The sequence below is a fragment of the Triturus cristatus genome, chromosome 5_1, assembly GCF_964204655.1.
Source record: "Triturus cristatus chromosome 5_1, aTriCri1.1, whole genome shotgun sequence".
In the NCBI taxonomy this organism is placed as follows: Eukaryota; Metazoa; Chordata; class Amphibia; order Caudata; family Salamandridae; genus Triturus; species Triturus cristatus.
In genome coordinates, this window is record NC_140587.1 from 493,149,728 (window position 1) to 493,171,223 (window position 21,496).

The following is a 21,496-nucleotide window of genomic DNA, read 5'->3' on the forward strand; positions in this document are numbered from 1 at the left end:
AGCATTCTCCCACTCCCCCATGCATGAGCAACAAGCCCAAGGCTTCCAAACCCTGCCATCTTCATAACACTCACAGTGTGATCTCTAGACTCATGCAGCACTGGTGAAGTGCCAGTTCCACCATCCATTGCTGTCAACTGATAGGACCACCAAAGTTCAGTCCCTCTTGCTACCAGCAGCAGACTGGATACCGGCAGGCAGAGTGGACCAGCCCAAGGGAGCTGCTGCATTTGTTCATTTCAGTTGGAGCACACCCTCGCCAATAGTCCGTTTCTATTCCCCGATGGCAATTCTAGCCTGCTATTATGTTGCCTTCTCTCACCGATCTTCCCGGCTGGCAGGCCAGAGACACACAAAACAAGGACCAGGGGTCCAGACAGGCAACACAGCAGGCTTCCTGAAGATCTGCCTCACTTTCAGGAACCTCGTGCCTTTTGACAGAATTGTTTCCTGATCGTGCAAGCGCGGGATTCTGCAGCAAGCTGGGCCTCAAGCACTGCAAGAGGGAGTTAGGCAGCCTGTACACGGGTCAAGCATTGCAAGCAAGAACAATATGGCCCAGGCAAAGGCAGACTGGGGATACCACCACCCAAACAAACTTCCAAACTGGGGTGCATATTGGCGTACTATGTTCGTCCCGTGGCATCTACCCCGACTGATACATTCCAACTTCTTATTAAGGGGATTGGCCCAGGTACAGACACGGGCAGGCTGCTGATTATTTAACAATGCTCGAATCCAGTGGTTTATTTCTGAGCCATCAAGTGTGTGAAGACGAAAAGGACAAACAACTGAAATAAAGCAATTCAAGAATCTGCCAAGGCACTAATTGATGGTGGACAGCTGAGGACCACTTTGTGAAATGCACTTTTTTTTAAAACCCTACCTATGACGTGGACTCCTACCAGCATATGACAGACAGCTCATGGAGCCAATTCCTGAAGGTGATGTGCATATATCTGCCAGTGGTTGAAGAGGGTTGACCCAAAGCCCCTTTGTGTTACGTGCTGTATGTTATGGGGTGTGTGCAAACACGAGGACTTTCCAGTAAACAAAATCAGTCTGTAGTGAGATCTAAAATGACCAACGGACTGCTCCATATCTCTGAAAAACAAATACGTCATCACAGTATGGCACACACCGTTCTCTCTGAATTTACCTATAACCTGACTGCTTTGATTTAAAGTAATATTTATTGTAAAGGTGGTACTGACTGAATGACGGATATTTATACTTTTTAGACAAACAATATTGTCTTTTCATTGAACCAGACAAACATTTCTTTCATTGTTTCTAAATAAGAGGCAACCGCACTGAAAGATTCATAATTGAAATAAAAATATCCCAAATATAAAAATACTTACCATCAGAAGACATTAGTTCATCAATGATATCACTGCTTATATTGCCTGTTGAAGAGTAAACATACATGAGTAGCAAAATAGGATATGTAGCAGAAGTCAGTCAAAAGCCCTTTCAATTATAATTCCAGATACGAGGATTGTTATATTGCTGTATTATTATAAAAAGCAGACTTAGAATATGAAGTTTACTATCAACATAGCACCCAAATATATAAACCAGGGCCACTGGAAATATGCAGCGACATAAGACTAAATTATGCAACCGCATTGACTGAATTATGCTTGATGAAAGAAAAAGTTACAATATGCGCTAAGACGTTTAACGGCATTATTAGCTAGCCACTATTATTATATGCATATATATATTACCTACTGACGGTCGCCAGTAGGTAGTTATAGTTAGGACCCTGTTTCCATAGGAAAACCGCAACATTCTATTTGGAATAACTTTGGCGCCGGTCGACGAATCCTCGCGAAATTTTCAAAATAGGTGGGGCGCTACGCTCCGCTCCTACCCTGAAGGTCTCGGGGGGGATTCGTCAAGCGGCGGCTGAGAAAAAAGGGGGGTCCCAAAACGCGTTTTTCCCATGCATTTTTCCATAGGACCTTTAGACACAGCTACAGCCCGAACGGCTGAACAGAGTTACTTGAAATTTGGCAGAGAGGTAGTCCTCAGGTCAAGGAAGTGCCTTTTGTAGGTCTAGTGTAAATCTGTTCAGTAGTTCCTGAGAAAATAGCATTTAAATCAATATATATATCTGTGGCAGCTTACGGTGCGCTTACCGTGCGCTTACGGTAAGCTTACCGTACGCGTACGGTGCCGTGCGCGAGCGCGATTCTGATTGGCTGTTAGATCTTAGTAAACATTCGAATCGGTCGAAACCAGGAAGCGGCGGCCGCCATTTTCTCTCTCGCACTCTGAGGGGGGGGTGGAAAAAGAAAGGCAAAAAACATGTAAAGGGGCTGTTTAGACAGCTCCTAACCACCTAGCCTTGATGAAGGTGTCCCCAAAGATCCCCCACGGCCAAAAAGTCAATTTTATTTTTTTCGAAAAATTCGCCGATTACGCTTACCGTACGCGTACGGTAAAAAAGGTAAAAAAAAAAAAAAAATTATCCATATTCTCCCCACCCCGTGTGCAAATCGTGCCCGAAGGGTACTATTTGTGCATGGCATATCACTTCCAAAGAAAATTTAAAACACTACCTTTCACAACGAAGCGCATAATATGTCCTCCATGTGCGCACGGTGCGCGAAGCGCATCGTGCGTACATGGCCCATCCAGCGTAACGTGGGCACGCGGTGCGCGTAGCGCACCGCGTGCCCACCGTGCGTGCACGGCACTAACTGCGTAAAGTGCGCGCGCGCACGGAACGAACTGCGTTAAGTGGGCGCGCACGCCACGTATGGCGTAAAGTAACTTAGCATTTAAAAAACCGTACAAATTCACTGAAAAAACCATAGGTTTCACACACGTTATAGTTAGGAATTAGCATTTAAAAAACCTTGCAAATTCACTGAAAAAACCATAGGTTTCACACATGTTATAGTTAGCTGGACATTTTACTGATAAAAAACCATTGAAATTCCCCCGTTATAGTTAGTGCAGGCAACTATAACTCACGCGACCGCAATCCTCTGCTGATGACATATGTGTCTTTATGAAAAAAAAATATTTGTAATATATGTATAGCTAAAATTTAATGGAAGACGACATGGGCAAATAAGTGTCTAAATACAGTATTAGCATCAGCAGAGGATTGCGGTCGCGTGAGTTATAGTTGCCTGCACTAACTATAACGGGGGAATTTCAATGGTTTTTTATCAGTAAAATGTCCAGCTAACTATAACATGTGTGAAACCTATGGTTTTTTCAGTGAATATATATATATATATATATATATATATATATATATATATATATATATATACATATACACACACGGAAACTATTGTAAAACCTAAAATGAAGACCAAAAAAAAAAAAAAAGAGTAAAAGAAAAATAGAAAATGAATCGAAATTAAATGAAACCCAAATGGTTCTGAAATGAACTGAAGAGATAAAAGCTCTGGTGAAAACTTGAGACCCTTTTCCTTGGAACTATTTCCCCTACTCTGAAGGGATCCAAGGAAAAAGGCTGCCTTGCAAGCATCCATGTTGTAGCTTGCAAAATCTGTGTAAATTTTAGGTTTTAAGATTAGTTTCCCCATAACAGCCAATTCTAAGGCTTGCACCCCAGGGCTAAATTAAGTGACACTGACCACTTTTGTCCTCCCCGGACTGTCAAATTGCCTAGCTGACTGACTCAGATCTCTGCACTATCTGCATCCACTTTCATCATATGGTCTGATGCAGTTTCGTCTTTTAAGAGGACACTGGACACCTCCTTTTATCCACAAACACCTGAGAGAATCTCTAGAATTCAGAATGGGCCTATTAGGAGCGGTCCTTAATGGGTTCGCCTCCTTCCTGCTGAACCGACAACAGTCAAAATCGGCAATATACTTTCCAATGTAGCAGACCTCAACATGGATGTCCTGCAAAGATCTACAATTTCACCAACGCTCTTGAATCCAATCATAGACTACTCACTCAAATCCTTAAACAACCAAAAATCTCGTACCACATGTATGCAGATGATACTCAACTCTACATCAAACTCTCCTCACAAGAAGCTATTCAGAGACTGACTGACACCCTGAGGAAAACACAGGTCTGGCTGGCCTACAACCATCTAAAACTAAATCCAGTGAAAACTGAATTCATTCTCTTCTACCTTTGGATCCCAACAACCTCAATTATGGGCTCAAAACCCAGTTGTGGCTGGCACGGATCGGGGGCGGCAGGGAGTAAGAAGAAAAAATAAAAACGTACCTTCTCGCCGCGCCTCTTCGTCCCTTGCTCCGGCTGGAACGGGAAGCACACCCAGGCTCCCCTAAGCCAATGACAAAGCTGCAATGAAGCATTGTGATTGGTCTGAGCGCTGTGGTTCGGTGCTCAGACAGACAGTGGGAGCCTGGGAATGTTCTCCACCCAGGCTGCAATAGAGCCTGGGTGGAGAACATGCAAAACGCGCATGAATATTTGGCCAGCCTGAGACTGCGGACTAAACATTCATGCGCACTTACAGGGTGTGCCCACTACTCCTCCCCCACTCCGAGGGCTGAGCTGTCCCGCCTCGCAAAGCTGCAGCAGCAGATACAAACAAAATGATAACATCAAGTTATTATCGTTTTATTTTTACTTTATTTTACTTCTGTAAAGCAGTCGGGCGATGGTCCTCCGCCTTAGCGGGGGAGCCACCACTGTCAAAACCTCATGCCTCTAAACTGCATCCCAACCCTCTGCAACTCCATAAAATCACAAAGCATCATACTAGACACAAATCTAAACATGCAATCTTGCATACAGGCTGCAACCAGAAGCGCTAACCTACATCTACCCCTTCTAAAAACTAAAACCCTTCATACCTCTAGAAGACCTCAAAACGGCGGTTCTATCTCTAGTGCTCTCAAGACTAGGCTATGGGAATTCCACACTCATAGGTCTACCTAAAGCCAGCCCAGCCCCAATGAAAGTGCCAGTTAATGCAACAGCTAGACTATAAACAGGCACACGTCGCTATGATCGCATTTCCCCATCACTCAGAGTCCTACATTTGCTCTCAGTTGAGACTAGGATACAACTGAAGATTGCATGTATAACACACAGAGCTATACACAAATCTGGTCCCTAAAACATGGCGAACAGAATTAAGCTACCAGGAGGTGGAAGGGACACAAATACTACTGCAGTAACAAGCACCGGCAAAGACAACTGGCCTGATTTTAAGTTGCTAAAGCATGCAGTGCAGGCTTAAAAAAATCTTAAATATTTTACCAGACCTGCAGGTCTAGTGACCAGAATTATCTATTCGACCTAACTGTGATGCACTTGACCCACAAACTGGTCTTGCACAATGCAAAGTGCACTGCGAGCAGTAATGGAAATGTGGTTAACTGACCGCCAAGCCAATTAAATTGCTAGTTTAAAAAACATGAAATCTCATTACTCCTAGTAGTAGAGTGCCACTTCCCACTCAAAACACATGATGTTGATTAGTCAGACCTGAAGGAGGGCAAAAGACTGAACTAAGTCCACCTCAGTTCAGAGCGGAGGGCTGAGCCGGCCCAATTTCAGATGGCAGACCTTGTCAGTGAGCATTAACTTAGTAAACCAAGTAGGATGGTGGGTAACAAAGTGCACAGTGATTCAAATACCACCCCTTTCAATACTAATATAAGGAGAGAGGCCTCTCTCGCAGGCTTGTTTCTCACTGCCCAGGTGCCCATTGAGCCCACATAAGGTCCACATCACGGGATGTGAGTGGGAGTTATTCCAACTGCTGCCACCAAAGTAGAGACCACATGTGAAATAGAGGACATGCCACTGAAAGCTCAAACGAGATGCGTAGCTCTGGTTCAGTTTGAGGTCCTTTTGGACCCTCGACCCTAAAACACATTTAGGTTTCACGTGGCTTCTGCCTGCCAGCCGTGCTCTAACCTCATGCACCAAGAAGTAAGAATACAACTTTAAAATTTGCTTTAAAATAGGAGGGAGAAAGAGATTCTCATCTATTGGCTGAATTGTAAAATGTGAAACCAGAAAACCTAGGATCAATATTTTTTTTTATTTTTTTTAAAACTTTTTATTGATGAACAACAAGGAATTTCACAGATTGTTTTACAACGCTGAGTGACAATTGGAAATGCAATAAACACCATATTTACATCAGTTATTGCTGTTATTTTGTTTCTTCGCCCTCTCACATTATAGCAATCCATTACTGACTGATAGGTTTGTGGGCTCCCAGCAAGGGATTCTTACATAGGTCTCCCCTGTATAAGTTTCACAAACCCCATAGTTGCTCCCACTTTCTCAGACAATCCCGACTTTCATATACCAACTTCTCCAATCCAAGTCTTCCTTCTAGGCTGGTTGTGTTGGCGCTTTAGGTGCACCCCACAGTCTCGCAATGTTTCGCTTGGCAATTACCATACCCAGCGTTACCCAGGTCTTTTCTTTGTTGTTTAAGTTGGTTGCTTCCCACACACCTAGGATGCACCACTTAGGCGAGGGTTCCAGTTCCACCCCTAATACATCACTCAAACAGTGCACAATTGTCTCCCAATACTTTTTAAGGTACGGGCAGTCCCAGAGTATGTGTTAAAACATACCCTCTCGGCCGCATCACTGCCTACACTTAGGATCCAACCCTTTCCCCATTTTAGCGAGAGTTTGACATGAAAAATACACTCTGTGCAATATTTGAAGCTTTATTCGTTTAAATCTCGAGGAGACAGCCACATCTTTAGGGGAGGCCGATGCACCCTGCCATTCTTCATTATCTAATTCTCCTATATCATGTGTCGACTGCTCTCGGAGTTTGAGGACGTGGTCAGGGGGAATTATTGATACATTTTTGGTAGGTCAAAGTGATTGCTTTGCAGTCCATTTAATCTGTAGGGATTCTATCCGCTAGTAGGGAGGCCTCAGGAAGATCCATTCCTTAGGGATAGCCACCTGGAGAGCATTCCTGATCTGTAAGTATCGAAACGTTTCGGTGGCGGCTAGGTCATTTTTTCGTTGCGGTGTTGTGAAGAGACTCACAACTCTACGCGCCCACAGATCACCCACCTTTGCCTGGGTGCAGTGTAGAGTGCCCTCGTATAGCCCACAACGTGCAGGACAAATTTATCCCATCTATATGCTGGCTCGTCTGGGGGTCTATGTATACAATGATTGATTTCCATTAGTTTTGCGACCCAGTAATAATTCAGTTTGTCGGAGAGCCCCACTCCCCCACCATACCATCCTCTCACTAACTTCTGAGTGGCTATCCATGGGAGCTTCCCATCTTATAATAGCGTTCTTTGTTTACTCTCTATCACTTTAAAGTATAAAGCAGCGACTGGAAATGGTGTATTTTGCAATATAGATACAAATTACGGGAATGCCATCTTAAATAGGGCAGCTCGTCCTAGTAAGGAGAGTGGAATGGACCACCAGTGGCGCAGATTTCCTGTCAAATGCTGCAGTGGGAGCAGGAGATTGATCATAAAACAGGGTGGGATCTGTGGTGATGTATACTCCGAGGTAGCGAAAACCCTCCGCCGCCACCGTCGCCTCGCACTCCTTGGGTAGCGTAGGGAGTGCTTCACTCAGCACGTAGATAATAGACTTCGACAAGTTGATGTTACAGCCGGAGTATTTTCCTAAATGAGTGAATATATTCAATATTCTATATGTAGAGGATTTAGGCGATGCCAGATATAGAAGTAGGTCATCAGCATTTCGGGAAATTCTGTCCTCCCAGTCCTCTGTCCAGCATAGGCCCGCATCAGCACACCCAAGTTGCCAGGAGTTCGAGTATTACAGAAAAGAGCAATGGTGACAAGGGACAGCCCTGCCTCGTCCCTCCCGGAAGGTGGAAGGTTTTTAATGCTCTAGGGTTCACCACGACTTGCGCCAGTGGGTCTCCGTAAAAGAGTCAGCCAGACCATTAATTTGGGGCCAAATCCTATCCTATCCAGCACTGTGAATAGATAAGGCCATTCAATGGTATCAAATGCCATTTGGACATCTAGCGAAAACCACTGCATTTTCTCTCAATGTATCAATACTTCCCAGAACCCCGTGGAGCCTACGTAAATTAAGCGCTGTGTTTCTTTACAGCATGAAGCTGGATTGATCGGGATGTATCAATTTTGGAATAATTTGTATCAAGCGTGTGGTGAGCAATTTGGCCAGGATTTTAATTTCTGCATTAAGCAGAGGGATTGGGCAATAGGATGAGCAGCTGTGTCTTGGTTTTTTTCTTTATGGATTACAACTATTGTGTCCAGTCGCTAGTCCGCAGGGAACCATCCCTCCCCCTGATATTCTATATACATGTTCTTCAGATAGGGGGCTATCTTATCATTTGCCAATTTATAGAGCTCAATTGGGAGGCCATTGGGCCCCGTCGCTTTTCCCGACCAGGTACCATGAATCGCCTGAGCCACTTAGTCCTCGGTTATGTCACTCTCTAATAAAGCTAGGTTGTCCGCAGTAAGAGTGGGCAGAGGTATGTCTTCTAACAGTTCCTTAGCTGCAGCTCCCATCGAAGTCCCAGTCGGGGTGTAGACTTGTTGATAATGAGTAGCAAATGCCTCCGCTATAATTTCTGGGTCTCGAAGTATTTTGTCTCGGTCCGTCTTACGTTCAGTAATTAGTCTGCTAGCCCGTTCACGCCTGGCAAGACAGGCATATAGTTTCCCTGCCTTATCCCCAACTTCATAGATTTTATTCTGTGTGGCTTTGTATCTGGCCTTTGCTCTGTAGCGAGGTCCCTATAGTCTTTCTTTTTAATGTTTAGGGCATATTTGACATTTTTTGGGTCGTCTCCTAGCAAATCCCTCTCCAACTGCAGGATTACTTTCTCTAGTCCATCCTTTGTGGCTCTATTCTCCTCCTCAAAACCTGCCGGTAATGAGATAGCCTATCCTTTCATGACCGTCTTAAACGCTTCCCAAAGGGTCTGCGCTGACAATACCGAACCGTCATTCTCTTTGAAGTAGTACTCTATTGCTCATTGAAGACCCTCCCTTACTAATGGGATTTTGAGGCACCATGGATTGATTGGCGCTATATTCCGGGGTTCGCAGCATGCTTGCCGCTTAAATTGAGCATATCGAAGAATGATCTAATATTCCCCTCGCCAAGTGACTTATTTCATTGAAGCGTACTGCCTGATCTGCCAGGGTGAGCACACAGTCTCTTCTGGAGAGACTATTATGTGACCCCAAATGGAATGTGAAGTGTTGTGAATTTGTAACCCTTGCACGCAACACATCAACTAGTCCCATGGGTCCTAGAAAGTCAGAGAAACAAGAGGTTGTGTGCGCTGGCCCCCCGGGGGTAAGGGAGGGGGTACCGGCCCCACCTGTCCGATAATGTTGTGTTAAAATCTCCTCCTGTCAGGAGCTTCCCCTCTGAGAAACTTAGGAGCACCTGCCGCAGGTCTTGTAGTGTAGTCATTAAGATACTGATATTCTGACCCTCCCATGATCCCGACACGCAGCATATCTGCCCAGTGTATCCACACAGGTGCGGTTGACAACCAGGGGGAAAGCCTCCCTCAGGAGTATCCCCATGCCTCTAGACCCCAAGGTGAATCCAGAATGTGCGACTAGCTTGTATCCCCAACGGTTCATGGCTCTACAGAAGTTGCCAACCAAGTGTGCCTCCTGCAATAAGACCATGTGAGGAGAGTGTAGTTTTATATATTGTAGCACTATCCCATGGCTAAGCTTGCCTCCCAGCCCATTCACGTTCCAGGAGAGGAGTTTCAGTCCCAGATCAGTTGCAGTGCCTGCTACACTCAGTATAGTGCTACCTTAGTTTACTCACCCTCTTGCTTATTTCCGGCTGCGGGGTTGGTGCATCCTGTGGTGTTTCTACTCTCAACTCTAATAAACTGCAGTGCATGTTACAACTCAATAATTGTCTCTGTGCCAAACTGATTCCACTTATACTATGATGCAGGGTGTACATTCCATTTCCGTTGCCACCCAGTCCCTCTGTGTCATCAAAGTAATAAACATGAACAACATAGAACAGTGTACCCCCTCCCAGCAATCCGGACGTAAAGCTACCTGATTCATCAACTATGCAGAGTGCTACTTGCCCTATCCCAATCTGAATTGTGAGGGAGAGGGGCTCATCCCCTTTGTCCACCGTTTCCCCTCTATAGTGTCAGGATACAAGCACTTTTCAACCTACTATACAAGAGTCTGAACCCTTACTGCTACAGTTCAACATGTTCTTCATAGCGTTTATTTGGGCCCCACCCTCCATAAGCATTCATCGTGCTTTCAACTTATCTAAGTCCTGTATCCTCTGGATTCTCTTTACTGACATTATCCGCTTTCTGATCCTTGCATTTCGAAGACTGTTTAGGTGTCTATCTTGCTGTGGTCTAGGGCTGTTAACCCCCTCAGTTCTCCACCAATCTAACCATTCCCAGGCCATCTCCGGAATCTCGAAGTACTAGGTCTTGCCTTCGGCCTCGATCCGCAGTTTTGCTGTAAATAGCATGGAGTATTTCATTCCTTTATCCCGAAGCACTTTAATTTCCATAAACGATCTTCTTTTTTCTGGACTTTGACAGTAAAGTCGGGAAAAAAGGTTCTGGTGTTATTTCTAATTGTACAGGTGGGGAGCTCAGAGCTGTTTATAGTATAGCATCTCAGTCGTGGAAGTTGAACAATCTGGCTGTCACAGGCCTAGGTGGAGCTCCAGGCTTTGGTCTTCCTCCTAGGACTTGATGCCCCCTCTCCACATAAAAGAACTTGGAAAGGCTCTGTGGTTGCAAGTACTGCATCACTAAATCTTTCACAAAGAGGTCCTCAGACGGTCCCTCTGCACATTCCAGGACTCCTAATATTCTGAAGTTATTACGTCTCGATCGGTCCTCATAGTTCTCCAGCTTTGTTTCCAGTAGGCGGCTTGTGGCCAGCAGTTCTTCGAGCTGTTGTTTCATGACTTTCGAGTCCAATTAGAGATCTGCCATGACCAGTTCCATAACCTTGACCTCGTCAGTCATATCTGTTGCATAATCAAAAACAACTAGCTGAACCAAAGTTAGTATGTGTCACAAGACATTCTGTCCTAAATGAAAAAGTGTGACAGATATGTGCAAACTGGCACATACTTAATGGAAGCACACAACTAGGCCAAAAAATTCCTAGACCCATGTTTGCACACAGACGTAAAACAAACCTAAAAGACAATGTGGTGAGATCTCGCCTTCAAATTGCAAAACCTTTTGTGCAGAAAACCATTGATTGGAGCACGTTCATTGTTGCGAATCATAAATGGACATCATATAAAGCATGTGATTCAGCCATTGACACTGATACATTTGATTTAACAACTACACAGATAACTTAAGAAAATTCACAAATTGTAAAACACAGGACATCGTGTACCTACTCCTATGCAAGCTAGGCTATGTGGGCGACACAGCCCACCCTTTGGCTACACAACTTACAGACCACTGCTCAGTCATTCAGATGATCAAAATGACAGCACCCCTGGACAAACACTACCTTGAAAAGAGACATCAACAAGAAGAAATTAGATTGCTCATTCTGGAAAAAATAGAGATTTAACACGGATAGAAATTAAACAGTAATTCGCAAAAGAAGGGAAGTGTTCTAGATTTTTATCTTAAAGATCCATATATATGGTCTAAATAACGAGATGTCTTGGGAAAATGCGATTAGATACAACACGCTTTAATGGACTCATGTTTTAGTTTTTACTTATCTGTCTAGGAGAGTATGGCAGTCCCAAGCCCAGCGACTCCGCCTAGACAGGTTTGTTCACCTAAGCCCATTTTTGGTTTCCCTTTATTCACATCTATAGGATCTGTCCCTTTTTTGGACAATCTTCAGTTGTATTAAACACCCGTTTTAGATTGATCACACACCCTGAAGGACCACCTGGTCCTGCATTCTTTTGAATGATCTTAGGTCCACTCTAAGCTGTGCGCCAAAGTAGGCAGATTCAAAATCTCCAGGGCGCATGCCTGAGCTGCTGGGCTGCTACCCTATGCGGTCGCAGCATCTTGAACCTTCCTATAAAATATTTTAGCACCAGACTATGCCTTATATGGCAGATGCCATGCACACTGCCACCTACACTCTCATCATTGAAGTCCTGCAACCAGGGACACCACAGTGGCTCTGCATTCCCTTGAGTTGGCCATAGTATCACAGCGCACTGCAACTTGAACCACGTTTGGCATCAGGAGGATTACATGAGAGGCAGTGAGTAGCAATACCGCCACATAGTCTATATTTACTCTGCCCATGTTGGCATTCCCTGATTTCATCCCCTTCAGGTTCGCTTGCTAGTTACCAGTTTCGATTATTATTTACTGCACCTCCTCTCATTTCAAGTGGCCCCCTGTTAAGGTAATCCCACATTTGTGGACCACAGAGAACCCTGTGAGAACCCAATCTGGAGGATGATATGAAGCCTTACCCGAGGACCAGGAAGCTGTAGAAAAGTCAATTACTGATTTTACCAGAATCAACAAGAATTGGGACTTAGTACTTGTTTTGGCCTTTGGAAATTTATGATTTCAATTTTTTATAGCAAACTTTGAATTTACAGCCAGACTGCCAAAAACAGCATTCCATGTTGGAGAAATCTAAGCACGGGAAACAAACGAAGACAATATGTACAACATGTGACTGGGGTAACCTGACAAATTCAAATCTCTGTCATCTAGCCCTCCCTGTAGCATCTTCATGTCATACGTTTCTATAATGCGGACTTCCTATATCCCTAGGTTTAAAAAAAACTACCAAAAAAAAACAAACGTACAGCAGTAAAGGTACAAAAAGCATACATTTCTGTAGGGTAACCCATAAAAATGTTTGTGTAGGAGTAATTTAATGTAGACATAATTTAACAATTTGTTTTATGACTCTGACTCAAAGTCTTTAGTGCAGTAGCTAAGAAATGTGAATGTGGTAATTACGCTTTCTACACAAACTGCACTGGATTACTTAAGGCCTTGATACTGTATTTTAGGGGAATGGCAGACTAATGAGTTGCTCTGCAGGCCTCGTGGCACAATATTCACACCATTTTTGAATGATAGACTATAACAAAAACAAGAATCAGCAATTTCTCTTCGAAAAGGAGTCTCAAGAGAGATCTCAGTTAAGAATAAAACGAATCTTACCTCCAGATTCATCCATTTTACCAACATCAAATTGGTTTGGCTTCAAAACACTATTAACATCCGAGGAGATCAGAGGCTGATAGCTGTCTATAGTTGTGGTAGTTTGGGCTTCATCTTCTGGAAGGCTGGAATATGTTGCAGGTTCTGGAATGCTAGGAGAGGAGGGCGTTGGCGATTTATTCTGCTGCGCCCTACAGTCTAAAGAAAGAAGGAAACGGTTTGTCAAAACATATCAAATATGCCTGTGCTACAGTTCATCTGTTACAGTGGGTTAAAGCAATACAATTTGTTGTAGTACTGTGAAATGTAATACAGAGTTAATGCTTCACTGTAATTACAGAATCCTGAGTTCTGGCCTTTGGGGAGAGAAGTGAGGGGGTTGGGGTGTTAGAAAAAGAGGATGAGAGGTCTAGGACGCATAGGAGTCTGAGGGAAACTGAAAGAGATAGGGTCTGAGTTCTGGTTTGACCATACTAATATGTTGTAATGAGTGCGCATCGGCAACAACGCATTGACTACTAATTAATATTATTTTCTATTGAGATGGCATTTCCTGTAAAACGTATGTAAAACAAATTAACATATGTCTCATTTACAAAATATTAAGCAGCAGTACAGACCACTACCTCAGAATAATATATTCAGAAAGCATTTAAAGTGAAAACATCGAACCTGAAGGGTATTGTGTCACTGAGCAAGACTACTCTTACCAAGTAGGAACACAATTAAGAGAACGGAACATAAAACTAAAACCAGCTTAAAGAACCCGATTTTAAGGGATTTCCTAAATATAAGATGATTCTATATTTTCGATGGTTTATACCTCAATTATTTCTTTCTCAAACTATTGCATCACCACTGTGGGGGCATCCCAAGTAGCTTTTTGAGCAACATGACTGATCACTCCTATGCATTTCACATGAAGTGCTCCCAAGTTGATTATAAAGGCAAGCATCATACCATGGTTCTCAGCAGTCAAATAAGTGTTGTGCATTTCAGAAAACAGATCTTCAGTACTCCTTCTGGAGAATGCAAGAATGCTGCACTGCTTAGTTGATGCAGATATTCACATGTTTCCTTCATCCAACTAAAACTCCAATTCAGACTGCTTAAAACACTTGACCCTATCACTTGTATTTAAAGATCAAAAACTTATGTGAAGTTAAGCTAGACATCTCCTCTCCCTTCAGCAAATTTTTAAGGTTGACCTATCACAAACGTTAACTGAGATACTAGACTCACATAGGCTGTTTTGGTCCAATTATTCTTAAGCCCCCCCCCCCCCCCCCCCCCCCAAGTTACAAAGTTTAGAGGGATTATAACTGTTCAAAAATGTGGGTTTAACAAGGCGGAGTACCCGGTTTGCTAAACTGGCATTCAGACCGATCTGTTTTGAGCAAGGCAAACTGTTATGTTTCCGAAGGCAGTGGCCCTACTGGTTCTGTTGATGGAAACCCTAAACCAATGGTCAGATGGAGTTGGGGCCGTCAATGTAAATCCATCAGGCTGTCCGCTTATTTGTTTCATTGCCGGATTGAAAAAGAATATGAATAACCCCAGACTTTGGGAGAAAACTCCCAAGGTTTCAGGGTCATTAATGTTTTTTGTTTTTTATAAACAAACTTCCGCTTTGGGAGTCTGTTTTTGAAAAACAAAAAAGTTTGCTGAGCGGATGTCCGATACATGGCGTCGCTCAGAAATATTTCAATATCTTCAAAGAAGCTGCAGTGGTGGCGTCTCCTCTGAAAGCCCAGCAATATCTGTAGGCCAATGGAGATATCTAAATTTAGTGGGTGATAATTTGACAAGGATAGTGGAGGTAATTACCTCCACCACCATGACACACGGGGAGGGCCACCTGCCAAAGTCTAAAGTAGGCTCTCTATCTTCAAACAAAAGAAAGGTGACCGGGAAGAACATTTGAAAATAGTCTAAATCACTGGCAATCGTTACTTGGATCCTGTGGCATGTCAACCAAGAGATCCACATCTGGCTATTACATGGCTACTTAGGGTATTATATTGAACACGCAAGAGGTGATGGAAGAAATGCTAGAAAATGAGTGTAAATCACTGACAATCGCTCAGGGTAGCTTTCCAAAGTACTATTTTTCACCCACTGTACAACTGTATACAAAGCCCCGCCTTATGTAAATCAGTAATGACCCTACTCCTGATGGGAACAGTCCATCTCAAACTAAAGGGGCACAGAGGGCTTAAAAACAATCGGTTTGAATGCGATCCAGAACTGCCAGTGGTTTAGACTATTTATAAGCATTCCTCCCATCATCTCCTGTGTGTTCAAAGTTCTGTCTTGCAGCTTTTCTAATTTGCGTGGTCTAAAAAGGACTGTGATCTCGAGTCTATCCAACCAATCTTTCTTTTTGGGAATCAAGAAACAATCCTTCAATACTTATCTTCCAGATGAATGCTGGTATTTTAATACTGCACAACATGATATGGGACATTAAAGTGAGCAGCTTTAAAGTTGTAACCGGAAATGGCGGTGTGGCAGGGCATGGAGTAATATCTCATGACTATTTCATCCCGCTCTTAGAAGTGTTAAAATCAATCTAGTACTAGAGACTTGGTTTCAACTGCTGTCAGAAGTTTAACGATGCTCATCAGCCATCAGGAATGCCCTGATTTCTGTCAGAGGAACAAGAACAGCTTACAACCGAGCAACCCAAGCAGGGCAGACCGCTGACGCCAACTTATGCAATTAGATCTGCACTGCCTGATAATTGTGTGCAGCAGTAGAGACCTAGTCCTTGTGGCAGACAAGGAGGGAGGGACAAATGTATGCATGAGCAACGGTTGGGAAATGAACGAGCATGGCCAGCTAATGACGCACCGTGCACCCACCACCTGAGATAGCACAGAAATGGACCTAGGATCCATGGCATTGGAGCCTGTGCAGCGTGCCTATGGGCTTAAATGAACATATTAGGCACTACTGCTTAAGTCCATGGCACCCGAAGTGACAATGAGAGCAAGGAAGGGTAGAAACAATTCCAAAATATTTGCGGGAAGGCGCAAGTGTTGAAACATCTTTCACAGTGAGCTGAAAGCAGCAAAGAGACTGCAGAAAAATGGGGGGGAGGGAGGTGTCAGCAACAAGAGGAGTCGCCCTCTTCTACAGGACTGTGTTCAACACACTTTCTCTGAAAGCAGGCTGGAGGAGGAGACAAGCAGCAGCTGGGCTTGTACCAGTGGGTCTGCTAAAAGGAGAGACGGGTAGGATGCGACTGCCTTACCAGTGGCAACCACGGTTCAATGAACACTGACCGATGGGGTAGTGGGTGCCACCCAGCTGAGCGTCCCTGTCCAAGTCAAACACGAAATGGTGAAAGCTTGGGAGTGGCGCCACTTCTCATTCAGAAGTTTGGTGCTGACACCTGTGCCCAATGCCAGTGTCGAGCTAGCCTGCCTGTAGAGTTTTGTTGTGGATCCAGCAACACACTGAAGTGACTTGGGACCTATGATCACTACACAGTAACCCAGTACAGGAACCTTATTTAGGTGCAAAGTGACCAGAGGAACATGAACATTAGATGCAAAGTGTGCTGTAAAACTTGAAGTGCCTTGAAAGCTGCCCTTCGTAACAGGCAGTTTGCACACTGCAGGGAGAAAATACCCAAGAGCATCTCACAGCTTGCTACTCAATTTCAGAAAAGCCATCACAGAGCATTTAACACTTCCTATAGAAGAATATGGTGGTACTCTGGCATCTTGTAGTCAGAGGCGTCCAGGCAAAAACGCTGAGCTTTAGAGCAAAACACTGGCTTGCTTTATTGACCAGCCTCATAACTAACAAGCTCAGTGTTATAGGCCTTCAATCATCCCAAATATACTCCAGCACCCAACCAAGCAAGTATATGGCAGGAGACAAAAGGAAAAGGGTGCCTTTAGCTATGGCACTGTTGGCTATCAACAGCACAAAGGCTCTTCCTGCCATGATCTCACCTCATCTATATTTTCTTGCAAATGGCAGAATGAACCGCCAAAAACACGCCTCATTCTCATCACACAAGACCATCTGGAGTTCTTTTGAAGATATATGAAACTGGAGTTTAGTTCCAATTGAGTGGGCTTAAAATCACGCATGCAAGAGATGTGGAAGGACATTAGGATGACCAACAGCAGACTCTGTATGAAAGATCGGAGGAGCAGACACAATGTGTCTAAAGATGTTGTCCTTGTAAGTACAAAACATAGTACACTAGAACAACAACAATTGGATAACTAATTGTGCTGCAATTATGACAAATTCCTGGTGTCCCACAAGGCGGCAGAGGAGAAAATATCCAGAAATGTATCCATGATCTGCTCTCCTCAATCAGAACTGCTCTGATTTGAACCCCCCCCCCCCCCCCCCCACACACACACACACACACCTGAATCAGACTCACAGGGTGAATTTGGTTTGCACTGGGATCTGTCTAAAAACATTCTCACCAGGGTTCACTCATTAGGGGAGGTTGAGACATTATGAGAGGGTGTTTTCAAAGGACACTATTAACTATAAAGTATATAAACTACAGCCATTTTAAGACCTCTATGCCACAGTGTTTCTGTAGCTGAGGCTCCACTCTGGTCACCGAGTGGGTGAGCAATCACTTAAGGAGGCCAGACAAACACATATTTATATTCAGTCAAGGTAAAAGACTAAAGTCTTGATTGCCAAGAATAAAGTATCACTAATTCTTATGAATCCTCCCTTCTCTGTAACGTAAACTGTTTATCACAGAGGTCCAGTGTGAAATCAGGTTGGAGGCGATAATCCACACCAACTTTATCGCACACCCTCACTGTAGCACTTGTGATAGATGAGAGGTACTTCTCTTTGCACAGCATCTATTTATCTTGTCAAAGAACAGTCCACAGTAGGAAAAAGGCAAACCTGTGATGGACTAAACACCACAGTTTGTCTGTTTCTCTACAGCAGAAAAGTTGTTGGGCCCAGGTGCTTTCGCTTGTTCTAGTTTACAGTTTCCCCACTATTACTTACACAAGTCTTATGGGCACTTTCAAAGAGTCCTCCTGAGCTGGTCAAATCCGTTGTATACCTAGGTAGGTTACATAAGCTTATATTTCCTTCTAGACTACTTTCCCTTCCCCATGCTGCTCTTGCTTGAAGGTTCTGAACATTTGGCAAGTGCCCTTTTAGGTCAATATTTTGCAGGTGTTTGGTTCTTTTATTTCCTTCATTTAGAGTGAATTATATTGGCTAGTAAAAAGGTGGCCTGCTTGTTACTCAAATCCCCACATAATATTTTGCTTTACCAGAAGTTAATAGTATTCTGCCTTATCTATGTGTAGAGCAGTAGTTTGGGCACTAAGTGCTATCTTTGTTCTCCCTATTTTGTGGGTAAGAGAGCTTTTGAACTAGTTTTCTGGGTTTGGCTTCATATTGAGTTTATATTATCATTTTCTCCTTGTTAAAGGGAAAAAAGCTTCCATTACCACCTCTTTTAGTGGATCCCATAGGACATGCTTGTCCATGATATTCATACTGTTATAATGTGCTAGGCTGCGTTGGATGTTTTTACTTCTAGTTTTATCATATAGAAAATAATAATTTAGCCACCAATGTTTTGCTCCTCTCTCCAAGTATATTCAATTCCATTTCAAAGTAACCCTGATCAGAAACAATTATGTGCCTGAGTTTTGAGGACTAAACAGTGGCAACATATGCACTATTCCCATTAATTATTAGCAGCACCTTCGTTTGCCTGGGGGCTTTTTTGAACACTTTCTTACTTCCTGGCCGTGTTTAGAGCCAGTCAGTCACTCACGATCTAAACGTTCACCATTTTGGTTGGCAGCTAGTCTCATGCCCGGGCACCAATACTTAGTGGGCACAGACATGCCAGCCAGAATGCTTGCAAGTCGAGACAGTTTTTAAAATCATTTTGTGAAGTGCGAGGTATTTTACTGATGAAATTTACTTTTGAAAACTGCTATTCGAGTGTTTACCTACCTGCGAATTGCACAGATTGCACATTACCTTGCGATATTTGCACAGGTTACAGCGCAGAACTGATACAACACATGGTCTTGAATGCTGCTGGAGGGGTGGGGGGATTTTCTAAATAATTAAAGGCAGCGCTGCTTGCCCGAGGGCTTTTTTGCACACGTTCTGACTTCCTGGCAGTATTTAGAACCAAGCAAAACCAAAGGGGATGATGGACGGAGTGTTGATACATTGCAAGGACTCAATTCTTTAGCTCACTCTGCCACCCCAGTTCAGACATTGCCATATGCAAATCAGTCTGACCCGGTGCTTGGCTTGGCAGTTCGGGCTGGACTTTTCCCATGAGGCACAGGGTCAGACTGATTTGCATATGGCCATGTCTGAACTGGGGTGGCGGAGTGAGCTAAAGAATGATGATGGATTAAACTCAGATCAATTGACTGGGGGTGAGTGCTTGCAATGTTCAACACTCCGTCTATCATCCCCTTTGGTTTTGCTTTGTTCGCCCTAAGTTGGCAGGGTATGCCCAGACGTGGGTCCCTTGCTCACTTTGCCACTGGATTCAAGCTAGCCTGGCTGATGACGGCTGATTAGCCAGAAACCGGTCCCAGGATGCTTGTTTCCGGTCCAGGGAAGACATGGCTTTGCAGTTCGGGCTGGACTTTTCCCATGAGGCACAGGGTCAGACTGATTTGCATATGGCCATGTCTGAACTGGGGTGGCGGAGTGAGCTAAAGAATGATGATGGATTAAACCCAGATCAGTTGACTGGGGGTGAGTGCTTCCAAAGTTCAACACTCCGTCCATCATCCCCTTTGGTTTTGCAGTACTTAGAACTAGTCAGTCGCTCGCAACCTAAACAGTTCCCATTTTGGACAGCGGTTTAGTCTCACATCCGGCACAAGTACTTAATGAGGGTCAGAGCATAGATGTGTTCAGAGGTTGCGCCAAAGCCGCACCTAAAGCAAGCCTGTCAGCGTCTGGTCGGGGTCATGACCCCTGCCTCTTTGGCGACAGCTAGGATAAGCGGTTCTCCTGAGGCAATGAAACTTCAAATGCTTGCACAAGAAATCCTGTATCCTGTCGTCACTCTCTGTACCCCTCACTTTCCTCTAATAAGTGTCCCACATTTTATTTCACCTTGAAACCGACTGACCCTCAGAGAAGTGGTGAGTCAAGCAATGTACATAGGAAATCAGGTTATCAATAGCAAATGTTTTTGATTACTTGCAGATCCCTCCCAAAACATAAATCTGACATTTTTATTTTCTTGGATGATGAACAGCCTGAAGCCATCTTTCTGACTGATAGATGGCTTAAAAAGTATTTAAATCCAAATATAGCCATTGCACTCCCCCCTGGCTATACAATCGCCAGAAATAATAGGGATGACAAGAGGGGGAAGGGGTTGCCATCATATATAAAGAGTTTGAATTTAGGTGCACCCCTGTCCAAATTCTAAGATGTGGAAGTCTCTCATTCTCAATTAAGCTTTCACATACCTACACTTTTTTAGGACTGCTTGTTTACCACCCTCCTGGGCCGGCCTCAGGGTTTGTCTCGGCATACCAGAGATCATAGCCTCCTGTTAAAAAAACAGCATTGGACCCAGAGCAGATTGATAACTACAGACCCATCTCACTGCTTCCAGGTGTTAGTAAAATCTAAGAAAAGGCTATCAATAGACATCTCTAAGAGTTCCTGGAGGTTAACAACATTTTGCATCCTATGCAACCAGGTTTTTAATGGGGCTGCAGCACGGAAACAGCGTTGCTAATGGTCACAGAGAAACTAAAACAAGTCCTCACTCATGGGAAATGTGTATTCCTCTTGATTTAAGCGCAGCCTTTGACGCTTTCCCACCCCAATCTTCTTCACAGATTCAAAGAACCTGGCATCACAGTCAGTGTAATAAAATGGCTATCGTCATTTTCTACCAATAGGAAATTTCAAGTCAGCGAAGGGCAATTTTGCTCCATGACTCACCAGTTAAAATGTGGAGTGCCACAGGGCTCCTTCCTTAGCCCCACACCTTTTAATCTTATATGTTCTCTAAGCTTTACCATGGTATCTTATGCAGACGATAGACAGATCTCCTTTTCTCCCAATGTCAGCTCCACATCTCAAAAACGAAATGTTTGTTTAAAGCAAACAAAAAAAAATGGGTGGCAGCAAGCAATCTAAAGCTAAATTGGGACAAAACAGAGGTCCTGATAGTTAGCGTCCTGGATCATGTAGATGTCTCCTCCAGAGACATGCTCAGAACTATTGGACGCTTGGCCACAGCATTTAGCTTACCAATATTAAAGCAAAGTACTTTTATCATCAATGCATTTCAGATACCGTTCTATTCCCTTCCTCCTCAAGATATTCTCT

At 43.8% G+C, this 21,496-nt stretch overlaps 1 protein-coding gene across 1 annotated transcript in view; it reads right to left on the minus strand.

The window, feature by feature from the left end:
- E2F5 (E2F transcription factor 5) overlaps nucleotides 1–21,496 on the minus strand; it is a 284,908-nt gene that overhangs the window by 38,615 nt on the left and 224,797 nt on the right. The window contains exons 7-8 of the mRNA XM_085605342.1: nucleotides 13,145–13,342; nucleotides 1,365–1,409 (exon numbers count right to left, since the gene is read on the minus strand). Coding sequence (XP_085461468.1) covers nucleotides 1,365–1,409; nucleotides 13,145–13,342 — 243 coding nt within the window. The remainder of the gene's footprint in view (nucleotides 1–1,364; nucleotides 1,410–13,144; nucleotides 13,343–21,496) is intronic.